This window comes from Vanessa cardui, chromosome 25, assembly GCF_905220365.1.
Source record: "Vanessa cardui chromosome 25, ilVanCard2.1, whole genome shotgun sequence".
Classification (NCBI taxonomy): Eukaryota; Metazoa; Arthropoda; class Insecta; order Lepidoptera; family Nymphalidae; genus Vanessa; species Vanessa cardui.
In genome coordinates, this window is record NC_061147.1 from 309,420 (window position 1) to 323,593 (window position 14,174).

A 14,174-nucleotide genomic window follows, 5' to 3' on the forward strand; every position below is an offset into this window, starting at 1 on the left:
CGAAGAAAATCTGATCCAATCTCACCCTGCCAGCATGCCCCCACGACCAGGGTGGTGTTGACGCCGTGCGCCGGGTGGAGGGGCCAGTCGTCGATCACCTCGGGGCCCTTGCCGTCCGGCGAGCGGTAGGGCTCGCCGTCCACGAACAGTTCCACGTTCGGGAAGCGCACGTTCACTGCGTAGTGGTGCCACTCGTTGTCGCATACCTGGAGAATTCCAAAGATATATATATATCTTATGTGGTGATCGAGTGATGATATATTTATTGATATATTTATATTTGAGGAGGAAGGAAAATTCCGCAGACATTTTTAACTTTGCCGTTTAGTAAATTCAAATCGTTTATAAAAATGCATTGGTAGAAAAAGCATAGTATTCGATACAAGATTTTATAGATGATAAAAAAGCGTGGAGTTAATACCTGTTGACATCCAAGCAGGATATATTAATTTAAATAATTGTATTCAATTAACATGACTTTGACTGCCGGTTCTTCTCGGTAGAATCTACTTTCCGAACCGGTGGTAGCTTCACTTAATTGTAAATTGACGATTCAAAAGTGCTTGTAAAGCCTACTTGAATAAAGTTTATTTTGATTTTGATTTGATTTTTGATGAGGAATGAAAAGTGATACATGGTGTTAAATTATGCGTACCTCGGGAAGCTTCCAGCGCCATTCGGCGGGTCTGAAGATGTTCAGATCTCCCTCCCCGAAGTCCCTCCGCAGGAGAAGAATCAGGCGGCAGTTCCGTACGAATAACGCGTAGTGGTGTCGGTTCATTTCTGAAGTAGATTTCATTTATCTTAACGAGGTACTTTTTATTTCTGGGGCATAATAATGATTCATGAAATAGGCTCTTGACGATGCGAAAATAAATTGTGAATCATTGTAATCAGTGTATATTATGAGTTTAAAAATGGTTATTTAGTAAAGAAACTTAAAAATAATCCTTAATTTATTCAAAAATCAATAAATAAAAATGCATTTCTTCAAACGTTTGTCACGTGACACAAAACGCTCCTGATTGGCCGGACTTATGGTGAAGTCACTTTCTTGTAAACCTCGCTTTTCTACTATATGTACCACAGATTAAAATACAGCAAAGTGACGTCACCGACCCCATTGCAGCGCCATATTGTCCAAGTAGCGTTTTTGCGCGTTATTTAAATATGGAATTTAAATATGATATTTTTCGGTAAATATATTCTATCTCTATCTAGAAATAAAAAAAATCAACTTTTACTGGGTTCCTTAACCTCTACTAAGTAATATAAAATGGATTTTAAAAACCAGTCAAATAGCCTATTGTCTAAAATAAGACAAAGAATTACACTGACGAATGAATATACATCAAAGTTATATAAAATATGTGGTGTTGAGTGACAAGCGAGTGATTTGATTACAAGGAAATAACTCACTGTGATCATCAGCCAAGCAGAGCACATGCTCCTTCCTGTGCTTGTCGTGGTCGGGGGGCGGCGCGTGGCGCATCCACGTCGACACCGAGAAGGTACTCCCGAGGGAATGCTTCAGGATCGACTCCGGTACGATTGCTGACGTTGATTCGCCGTCGAATTCGAACATTTGCTCGCCGTCTCGCCCTGGAACATTTAATATTCAACAAGTCATCATCGGATATTCCACCAATCCGCATTGGAACAGCGTGGTGGAATATGTTCCAAACCCTCTCCTTAATGGAAGAGGAGGCCTTATCTCAGCAGTGGGAAATTTACAGGCTGTTACTTTACTTTTTACTTTACATCATCGGATATCTTGTGCCATTATTTTGGGCTTGAACATGCTGCAAGAAAACCACAGACCTCATGTCCAATGGCAGTCCACTTTTGCTATGATTTTACATATAGTACACACTATCCATATAGTAAAGACATACATACAATACAGTTTGCAATATTCTCGTAACGTAAACCCCATAATTTTTGACATGATTTGAGGTGGCATTATTTAACACGGCCGGAAGTAAATTGTAATTTAGCTGCGAAATTCATTAATGTAGTTTATGTAGACACATCGAAATGAAACCGCGTCGAATTATTTACTGCGATTATTTGCCAAATATCAATGGCACCGTAGGCCGCTAACAACATACATATATATTTACGAAACAATTATAGCTTCTATTGGCACAAATGCCAACATGGGGCGCGATGGTAAGTTCTTCATTAATTTAAAATTTGATAAGAAAACTAATTAAATTGCTATCAAACTTACCTGAATCAGGTTTCAGAGACTTGGCCCATTCGTTACCCACGCCGGGGCTCGGCAGCAGATCGACTGTCTTCGAGTCCAAACCTGGAAGATTACGTTGAGATGAATGAGACACTCCTATGATGACCGGCACTGGTTACACAAGTCACACTTTGATGCTATTTTTAATATCAGATTCTCCTATTATTTTGATCATAATTATTTTTTACTACAGAAATTTTAAACCAAACAGAAACAAAGACTAACGCCACAATCTCTTGCTATAAATTTTCATGTATTGGTACCATTATTTTTTATCTAAGAAAAGTGAAAATGTCATCACTCTCCAAAAAGGTCTTACTGTATATTCTTGATATTTTATCAAATATCATATCTATTTTTCTCTCTCTGTTTCTTCTTTTCGCATTATTGCTTTCCGTACCGGAGGTAGGTTTTTGACGATCAATGAACAAGATTGATAACTTAATTTATCAAAGACTTTGACCTTGTTTAGTTTCCAAACTTCTATCGATCTGTATTAAGCCTTTGCTTAGTCCACTTACCACATATAGTCCGTTGTGAATGTAGGGTGTAAGTGTCGCGGTCACAGGCGACTCCAGCGCGAGAGGCCTGCAGGGTCACAGCAGCCTGGATACGAGTGACTCCGGGGCATCTTTCATCACTGGAGCAGGCCTCTAGTCTCGCTGCAGGGAAGAGGGCCAGGGGGCCGGTGCCGGGGGCGTAGTCGACGCGTTCCGCGAGACCTAGAGGTTGTTCAAAGATACTATAGCAACGCTAATACAAACACAAATCGAAGACCTAATTGTTCTATGCTTTGCACAAAACTCACACTGATCATCTGATTAAAAAAATGGTAGGATACTATAATGCTATAGAAAACTTTTTGTAAAAAAAAACATGAATTAATCAAATATGTCAATCCGGCCAGGACGGCTTTTGGCAACGTAATAATATAATAATAATAAAGCTTTATTAATTCCATACACATACATACATAAATATAAAGAGTGTTTAACAAATATTCAATTAGTGGTAAAAATTAAGTTTAAATACATTATGATAATAGTTGTGTGAATAATAATTATATATTTCATTATCACAATTTCTCATTCAATTGATTAGTATCTATCTATCATCTATTAAAAAAAAATAACTGTTGAACATTAAAATTAATTAATGAACATACAATCATTATCAAATAGTAAAATTAATAATATATATAATTTAACGATTGAATACTAAGATCAATTAATAATAATTAAATTATTTATCACAATCAACTTTTGAACACAAAAATTAAAATAAATGAATTAATTATATTTCTTCCAGTTAAATCAATATTAATAAATCAGTTATTAGATATTAAAATAAATCAGTTGCTTGTAAATTATTTATGTATGGACCCCTTTCGGGTAAAAGCCTCCGCCAAAGAGTGCTAAACGCCTCTGACTTTTGCTGTCTCAAAAAAAGTTTCGGACAGCTGACACCTGCCAACTGGTGCATAGTCGGCCTTTGCTTCTTTGGAGGGTTTGTCAACGTACTCCAGCAAATTGGAGGAGATTACTTTGCACAGATATTTACACATACACAAGTGCACTTGCCTCGTCACATTACCTACTTGACCATTGAGACAATTAACAGTGTATAAGTGGTTAACTGTAGGAAGCAATACGTGCAATACTTAACGTGTGTGTTGTACTCACCCTTCCATCCGGCGCGGCAAGGTTTGTTGACCTTGATGGTGACCATCACGGGCGCGGACTGCATCATGCCGCAGTCGTACGCCGTCACCGACAGTATGTGGTTGTGTGATTTGTCGTATTCGAGCGGCTCCGTGTTGCGGATCACACCTGAGACATAGAAATATATTGAGATATTTTCTTTGTACACTTTACTTCAAAAACTACTTGGTCTATATGCCATTTTCGAATCAAAACTCTAAATCCTTTATTCAATAAAAACGGATTACACTACTTGAGGTCAAGGTCTTTTTTTGGCAAATTAATGAATTAACTAGATAACCCCATTAGAATTAACTGTTCTGCTCGGGGTTTGAATCCAGAACCTCATAACCTCACTTGATATCGCCTTTTAGGATCATCTCTAGACCGAGGCATATCGGCAAGTCATAATATACCCTGATGTTGTGTTATGTAAATCTACGGTCGTACCCTCATTGTCGATCGTGAAGGGCTGGCTGCGATCGCCGTCGTTGAGGATCTCGTATTTGCAGACGTCGCCGTAGCGCGGGGTGCAGTCGCGGTCCGTGGCCTCGACGCGAACGAGCTCGTCGTACAGCTTGCCCTCGTCCACGGAGCGCACGTACGCCGCTTGGCTGAACACGGGCGCGAACTCGTTCACGTCCGTCACCGTGATGTGGACTGGTACGCTGGAGGGAATACTCAAATATTAGGAATTGTCGAACGCTTTATGGGTCAAGTTTCAAGGTCGAGTCGAGATGGCCCAGTGGTTAGAACACGTGCATCTTAACCGATGGATGTGGGTTCACACCCAGGCAAGCACCGCTGATTCATGTGCTTAATTTGTCTTTATAATTCATCTCGTGCTCAGCGGTGAAGGAAAACATCGTGAGGAAACCTGCATGTGACAAATTTCATAGAAATTCTGCCACATGTGTATTCCACCAACCCGCATTGGAACAGCGTGGTGGAATATGTTTCAAACCTTCTCCTCAATGGGAGAGGAGGCCTTTAGCCCAGCAGTGGGAGCAAGGTCAAAGAGAATACCTACGTGAAACATTTCTGACGCAAAAAAGTTCAATATTAAGTACCCCATTAAACCTGCTCATTTTCTATTTATGACTAAGGTATCTATTATTATTATATAATTAAATTCTGTCTGTCTGTCTGATGATTACAGCATACAATTACTTGAATATGTAACAAATATTTAAACAAGATATTATAACTTCCAGAAAATAGGTTATGTTTTAGTAATAATTAGTACCTACAGCTGATGAGACTACGCTCTCACCAGCTCACGGTCAAACCGGTTTACGGTTTAAGAATTTAGTCAGGTTGCATGTAGATTAAGAACGGTAAAGTGGAGCTTACTTTTCTCCCTGGTAAGGTGACTTACGTGTTAGAGTAGGAACCGTCGCAGCCTACGGCGGCGATATCGAACTTGTAGTTGCGTCGCTTCTCGCAGTTGAGCGGGTAGCGCACGCGCAGACGCGCCTCGTTCTCATCAATCACCATTATCTGAAACAACATAACATTGCTGTATAGATTTTGTAAACTCGATATAGCTCATGGTCCATGGACCAGTGTTTCCTCGATGAGAAAATTATATGTGTTGAATAAAAAAAATATTCCCCTTGTTTTTACAGATTGAAATTCTGAGTAGTGTAAAAAAACGAGGCTGTCAGTTGTTCAGTTGTCACTCTACTTTTTAAATTGTATAATATTGCACACGATTTCTATTATTCGAAGCTTAAATTGCAACGTATTTAAATGTAGCGTCTATTTTGAATACAATATGAAGACGTTACAAGTCGGCAGCTCCGATTATTATTTTGAGTTTGACGACTAATAGCGCCCTCATCCGGTGCAGCTCCGCAGAAACATAAAATGACACGAGAGAATACGAATAAAACAAAGCTACGAACGTTCCGCGCTCAAACTTATTGCATTTCGAGCTTTAAAATAGACACTTTGAAGCTTTCATGAAAGCTTTTCAGTGCATCGAAAGCGTGTCTTTATGTAGCAAGACTTTAAGCACGAATTGAATCGATTGTACGTATAATTACTGTTGTTGTACAATCCTATAAAACGGATGCAACAATATAGTCGAAAATTAATTGGGTATTATACACGAGTATATAACTTTGTATTCATACATATATTCTCCTTTTTTGTTTTTCTCTTTTAACGACACGTAAAACTTAAAAAAAGAAACTGAATCTTATTTGCATTTTTTGCCGCTTATTTTAATCGTCTTGTATGACTAATGAACACCGATAATAATCGAATGATGCAAAAAACTGATGCATAATTTTTCATCGTATAAAAGAAATTTTAACATACGTTTAAGCAAAAAATAATGTTTTTTTTCTTTTAATTTAACGTGGAATGGGCCTTCGCGATTGCATAGGTATATAAACTATATGTACATTATAATGAATATTTATTGAATAAATGTAGCACATAGCCAACGTGAAATCAACGAATACAATACTCTACGTGTTTTGATAAACTATAGATTTAAAACAATTGGCGCCGCACTTGCAATGTCTGTTTGAGTTTTGCAGTCAGTAAGTATACCTATGTATTTATAAAAATACTAGCTGAATATGAACTGTAAGCTTTCATTGTACCTTTCCTCAAATTTAAAAAAGTAGACTTCCTCTAAGACCTTCTTCAAGACTAGAACTATTTCCATACCAAATTTAATCTAAATCGGTTCAATGGTTTAAATTTGAATAGATAACAGGCAGAAGTTCGTATTCTATTATCAGAATAGACACCGACTTGACATATATTTGTTTTATAAGTAATCAATGTAAACGAATAAAATATTTAACAGCAAAGATAAGAGCAACCGAATGAATTGACGACGCTGTTAGGCTGTACATTTGGGCCCTTGATTACTACGAGGCCAGACTCGACACGGGTGACCACAAAACCTAACCAAGACCAATCTGCCACGTAAACTGTCATTACGAGTGACGTCACAGTAATTGCATGCAGTGTCCACACATTTAGGGCAAACTCAAGACTGATAATTTGAGGAGGAATCTAAATACAATCGAAATTGTCACTATAAAAGATAACGTGGTTTTTATTTTTCCCATTATGGAAATCATTATTTTTATCGTTAATAAATAAATAAATAAATATGAGACAACATCACATACATTACTTTGATCCCAATATAAGTAGCTAAAGCAATTGTGTTATGGAAATCAGAAGTAACGACGGTATCACAAACACCCAGACCCAAGAAACCATAGAAAACTAATGATAATCTACATTGACTCGGCCGGGAATCGAACCCGGGACCTCGGAGTGGCGTACCCATGAAAACCAGTGTACACACCACTCGACCACGGAGGTCGTCTTTATTTTCTAAAAGTAAAATGACATTTTATGTGCTGAATACACACTGATAAATTACATTGAAAAATGAGAACTTTTTTGTGAAGCCTAGCCGCACAAACTGAAAATCATAAATTCAGAAAAATTAAATCAGAAGATACAGCACGATTTGGAGAATGATTATAGTATGTAATTATACGTATATAAAAACCTAAGCTTCTCAAGGACCATAGCTTAGGCAAGATTCGCTTCTCAAGGACAGTTAATATTAAGACGATAACGTCATTTCAACGATAAAAAGTTGTGGATACATACAAAGGCCTATATAAAAAGTATATATACACAAACGAATCCTAAAAATGTAATCAAGACGACGATATCCCTTAGACATTATCAAAGGTATGATTTTCATAGCAGAAGTCTCTAACGAAGGGTGAGCATAACTTAACAAGGTCTGAATTTGTAAACAGCGCTTTATTAATTTACCTTTAACAAGAAGCTATTGTATTACTCGTTCAAGGTAAGTGAAAGTTACTTCCAATAAAGACCTTGGTACTTATTTCTAACTTGTATTGGGTGAGTGTGTCCAACTCGTTGGCCTATTGACTGACTTATATCTAGAGGCCCTGAGTTCGAATCCAAGGTAACTAAGAAGGAAAACTATCAAAATAATTGATAAAAAGTCGCTAAGGCATTACTATTTGTCGTATCTACTTGTTTTGAGAACATTCCGATAGATCGCCTAAGACGCAAAATCGGCCTTACATGGATTATTGCTGTCACCTCTGGGGGGGTGCACCGCAGTACCAATTTTTTCTATTGATGTATCCAACGCAAAAACACACACAATTGGTTAATTATTTAACAAATATCCGTTTTATAAAAACTAGTTAACATTCAGGCAGGCATTCACGGTCCGCAACAATGAACGTTTAGAACCTGCAACACATAATTTCTCCTGGGAAATTCACATCTACGACTATAATAACTCAACTGCAAAATATCTGCCTTTTATAACTTAGGCTAACACTCGTGAATTTCGTTAACACACGATAATAAACTTTATCGCGCAGGTGATAAGTTCGCGGATTCCGTTCCGGACCTTCCTCCCTTCCGTTCCTTTGACATATTATTCAATTTTATTTATTGCAACTCGAATACGATTCGATACAAGTTGGAAAAGTTTAAAATGTATCGTTTTAGATATATTTTACGTTATTTATTGAATGTATTTAAATGTGGATGGGAGATACACAAGCTACAGGAGTTTACGCCTGGGATTACTTGGAAAAACTATCGTTCATACCATTTGTCTGCTAATGTAGACAAATGAAAAATTATCTTTTAGAGCTTTAGCATTATTTTTAATGGATACTTTGTAATATTATAAGAACGGCGACGTTGTATTTCTCTTTAGATGATATAATGGATTACTTTTGAATTTAAACGTGGAATCCGATCCCATTAATGCTATATCAGAGTGAATGGTAAGTGGTTACAAATATCAATAATAATTATTGGTATTGTAACCGTTCCCTACAAAACAATTGACCAACTACAACCGTCCCAGGCTGGAATGAAGTCCTATGGCCACATAACATATGTAAATCATTCAAACATCCCATCACAATATCAACTGAATGCACTACATACCTCCGTGTTTAATATTCGATGATCGCGTACAACGATCTCGTCTGATTGAAAGCACCCCCCCTCACCCTTGTTTACTCCACCCAAACTTCAGCTGAATCACTTAAAGTATTGACTTTTGAACTTACGAAACGAAAGTTACAAAAGTTTTCGTTGAGTATTTTACGGTTTTCATTCGACGGCTGATAATCAAATTAGTTCTACGAGATCAAGGGTTTATAATCTATCAACGTTTGTTAACTTCGTGAGCTTAACGAATACCTGATTGCGATACAGTTTTTGTCGTTATATATTTCGTCATGGTTTATTTAACCTACTCGTTTGTCTAGTAACCAGCACACCGCTGTAGGTCCTATGGTAAGAGCTTTGAGAAAGACTTGCAACTGATGCCCTTTTTAATTTCGATGACAAATAAAAAGAAGAAAACCACGAAAATAATTTATTCTATTATGTCAATGGACATGGCTATTCAAATTGATTGATTATTTAAAAATAAAGCGGGCTCAAACCGGAGGGCCTCATAGAGAAACAGGACCTCCTGCAACAACAACAACAGCCTGTAAATTACCACTGCTGGGTTAAAAGCCTACTCTCTCTAGCTCATCAAATAATAAATTGCAGAATAATAAAATAATATATGAAAATGACATTGAACAACTGCAATTAGAAATTTCTAGCCTACAAAGATCTTTAGATTTTGTTAATAAAAAATATGAATTGGCTCAAAAACAGATAGAGGAACACATACACACAGCCAACAATCTTCTTGAGCTATGCACCTCTAACTTAGAAAAATTTGAATCCTTATCGAATAAATGTAACTGTATGCATACTCAGGAAAATGAGTTGGTTCCTCCTAATAGTAATAATACCAAAGTATCACCTATCAAATTGAGTCAATGTGCACCAGGGATCCATAACCATAATAAACTGGGGTTAGAATTAAATAAAGATGTTATTGTAGTATCGGATAAGTTAGGACAGGGCTTTGGCTCAATAATTAAAAGTGAAATAAAAAATGTATTTAACACATGCTCACCCGGGGCAACCTATCAATACCAAATAAATAAAATAAATTCTATGCATCTGGGTTCTAATAATGTAGTAGTATTAATGCATGGTGACAGTTTGTCTCTAAACAAAAAGAGTTTAATTAAGGATATTAAATTATTAATTGAAATCCAAAATCAAAAGAAATGCAAATTTATAATTAGTTTATTTCCATATTCACATACCTTGACAGATGCACAGAATTTACATATTTATGACTTAAACCTATGTCTATATAATTTGACTCGACATTGCAGTAATGATTTTATGTTATTTGACATTAATAAATTTATTCATAGATTTAAGTGGACAGAGGATACTATGTACCTACCAATGAAATCGAAAAGACAAATTGGTAACCTAATTGCCTACAATATCAAAAATTATTTTACAAGTAATGTTACCAAGGATCATATGTATAATAAAAATAATAATTTAATTTATATTAACACCGACAAAATTAAAAATACTCAAATTAATAGTTTAAACTAAATAAAACGACAACATCTGCGCCCTCTTACTTAAATATTATACATCAAAATATACAGGGCATAGGTGGCAAAGATCATGAAATAGAATTATTTTCGGAGTATTATAAAATACATGTATTTTGTTTCACAGAACATTGGGTTAAAAAATTTGACATATTTAATATTTCAAACTTTAAACTGTCAAGTTCGTTCGTAAGAGGGAGTGCTATTCGTGGTGGCTCATTAATATTAGTACGGAATGATATCGTTTGTAAATCTCGAAAAGATATTGTGGCCCTCTCTATCGAACGTACTATCGAACTATCCTGCGTGGAATTTCCACAGTACATTATAGTCTGCGTGTACCGGCCCCCATCGGGAGATTATTATTTGTTTGAAACCACTATGGAGGACATTCTTAAAAAGCTATGTAAAACTCATAAATATATAATTGTATGTGGGGACTTTAACGTCGACTTACTTAAAGAAACTACGTTAAGTGTTCGGTTGGTTGCCTTGTTTATGTCATTTAATTTAACTCATAGAGTTAATGAACCGACGCGAATAACCGACGGCACTTCTACGTGTATTGATAATGTGTTCTGTGACTGTGAAATATATGAAGTATCAATTATAAATAATTTAACTTCTGACCATTGTGGTCAGAAGTTTTCATTAAAACACAAAGAAATAAATCATTTAAAAAAAATAACATACAGGCCAATAACGGCTAACAAATTACATTGTTTTAAAGATATTGTGGCGTATAAATTGTCTAATCTAGATCTTACGACACAGGATCCAAATGAGCTTTATAATTCATTTTTTGAAGTAATACTAAAAGAATTTAACAATATATTTAAAATGAAATCATGTTATAGTAACACAAAATTAAAGTTTAGTGACTGGGCTACTGTTGGTATTTATAAAAGTAGAAATAAATTATACGACTTATATGATATGAGGCGGTGGAATCGAAGCGTAGCCTTTTTAGAATACGTCATTAAATATTCAAAAATTTTTAAAACAGTATGCATTTCTGCTAAGTCCTTATATTTAAAGAAAAAAATCCTGAATTCTGATAATAGAATTAAAGCCACATGGGATGTTATTAGTAGTGTTAGTGGAAAACACAAAAAGGAAATGATACCAATAGAATTGAACACAGGTAGTAGATACACGAGTTCTGAATTAGAGGTTGCTAATTTATTTGAATCATTTTTTGATAAAGTACCCCATAAAATAACATTTCATTTAAAATCATCTACATCAAATGCAGCTAGGTTATTAAATAATAGTGTTTCTAAATGCGTTATTGATTTTTCATTTGAAACGGTTTCTGCAATAGATGTCATAAAAGTATTTAAAACTATAAATATTAAAAAAACTAACGACATATGGGGCATTTCGGTAAAATTTTTTAATAACATCATATACGATATTGCTCCGTATATAGCAGTAATTTTTAACAAGAGTTTGGACACGGGTTCATTTCCTAACTTGTTAAAATGTAGTAAAGTTTTACCACTTTTTAAAACTGGAAACAGAAGCGATCCCGGTAATTACAGGCCTATTTCAATACTCCCATCTTTAAGTAAAATTTTCGAAAAAATTATTTTAAATCAACTTCTCGTCCATTTCGGTACAAATGCTATTTTTCATGGTGAGCAATTCGGTTTTAGAAGAGGTCGCTCGACAACTGATGCGGGAATTGCGCTTCTCAAACATATTTACGATGCTTGGGAGAAATCACAGAACGCTATTGGAGTATTCTGTGATTTATCTAAAGCATTCGATTGTGTAGAACACGAAACGCTTCTTTATAAGCTCAAATATTACGGTGTTAAAGGTAAAGCTCTTGATCTCATCGCTTCATATTTAAGTCAAAGAATCCAGCAAGTTTTCATTAATGGAATAAAGTCTTCTGGATCTACGTTAAAAATGGGAGTTCCACAAGGTTCAATTTTGGGTCCCTTTCTATTCCTAGTATATATAAATGATCTTCCTTTCTATGTTAAGGGTATTTGTGATATAGTGTTGTTTGCTGACGATACTTCGCTGATTTTTAAGGTTGACAGGAAAAAAAATGACTATGACGATGTGAACGGTGCATTATCACAGATACACAATTGGTTTACAGTAAATAATTTAGTTTTGAATGCTCAAAAAACAAAATGTGTAGTTTTTACCCTACCTAATGTTAGCAAGCAAAATTATAATATATCTTTAAATGGTGACCGTCTTGAAGTAGCTGATACTACGGTGTTTTTAGGAATAGAATTAGATTCCAGACTTCAGTGGACCTCTCATTTATCATCCCTAACAGGAAGACTCAGCTCCGCAACATACGCGGTTAGAAAAGTTAGACAACTAACTGATATTGATACCGCTCGTTTAGTTTATTTTGGTTATTTTCACAGTATTATGTCATATGGCATATTACTTTGGGGTAACGCTGCAGATATTGAATCTGTCTTTATTTTACAAAAGAGAGCAATTCGGTTTATTTATAATCTTGGAGCTAGAGACTCTCTTCGGGATGTTTTTAACAGAGTAGGAATACTTACTGTTGCGTCGCAATATATTTACAACAATATCATGTATATTCACAGTAACATTGATCACTTTGATAAAATCAGTGATAATCATTGTATATGCACTAGAAGTAAGGATAAACTTATAACGCCAAGTTTCCGACTCCGCAAAGTCAATGGATCCTTCTTGGGGCAAGGTATCCGTTTCTATAATAAAATTCCGCAGAAATTTTTAACTTTGCCGTTTAGTAAATTCAAATCGTTTGTTAAAAATACATTGGTAGAAAAAGCATACTATTCGATACAAGATTTTGTAGATGATAAAAAAGCGTGGAGTTAATACCTGTTGACTTCCAAGCAGGATACATTAATTGAAATAATTGTATTTAATTAACATGACGTTGTATTTTTTAAATGTTAAAAAAGAGTAACTACTGAGTTTCTTGCCGGTTCTTCTCGGTAGAATCTACTTTCCGAACCGGTGGTAGCTTCACTTAATTGTAAAATGACGATTCAAAAGTGCTTATAAAAGCCTACTTGAATAAAGTTTATTTTGATTTTTTGATTTTTTTTTTTGATTGACTCTCCCTTTGAGGAGAAGGTTTGGAACATATTCCACCACGCTGTTCCAATGCGGGTTGGTGGAATACACATGTGGCAGAATTTCTATGAAATTTATAACATGCAGGATTCCTCAAGATGTCTTCCTTCACCGCTGAGCACGAGATGAATTATAAAGACAAATTAAGCACATGAATCAGCGGTGCTTGCCTGGGTTTGAACCCGCAATCATCGGTTAAGATGCACGCGTTCTAACCACTGGGCCATCTCGACTCTCAAAGGGCCTCGTGCAGTTCACCTAGATTAAAACCCTAAAACAGCTGCAAAAGTCCCGATATCCCAAATTCGAATCTGTTAATTAGACTTGGTTTATGTTGGCCGCTGTGATAGTAATTTGGACATTGTTGTGCGTCATAATCACCGGAGCGGCACGGCTTCAACGGAAATAAAATTAATATTTTTATCTCGTGTGATTTTTTCCCCGCTTAATCACTTGTCATTACAGTGCCTTGACACTGGCATTAGGGCCATTAGCTCTGCCAGAATGTTACCATTTATTCCCCAATTGATATTTATTTCGTATCTCTAATTTCCAGCATATCTTCTTTTCATTCATAAAACG

The 14,174-nt window shown here is 35.8% G+C and overlaps 1 protein-coding gene across 1 annotated transcript in view; it reads right to left on the minus strand.

The window, feature by feature from the left end:
* Nucleotides 1-14,174, minus strand: part of LOC124540556 (calsyntenin-1) — a 203,432-nt gene that overhangs the window by 4,721 nt on the left and 184,537 nt on the right. Inside the window, exons 3-10 of the mRNA XM_047118230.1 lie at nucleotides 5,330-5,451; nucleotides 4,402-4,619; nucleotides 3,934-4,080; nucleotides 2,773-2,973; nucleotides 2,234-2,314; nucleotides 1,420-1,602; nucleotides 656-783; nucleotides 26-206 (exon numbers count right to left, since the gene is read on the minus strand). Coding sequence (XP_046974186.1) covers nucleotides 26-206; nucleotides 656-783; nucleotides 1,420-1,602; nucleotides 2,234-2,314; nucleotides 2,773-2,973; nucleotides 3,934-4,080; nucleotides 4,402-4,619; nucleotides 5,330-5,451 — 1,261 coding nt within the window. The remainder of the gene's footprint in view (nucleotides 1-25; nucleotides 207-655; nucleotides 784-1,419; nucleotides 1,603-2,233; nucleotides 2,315-2,772; nucleotides 2,974-3,933; nucleotides 4,081-4,401; nucleotides 4,620-5,329; nucleotides 5,452-14,174) is intronic.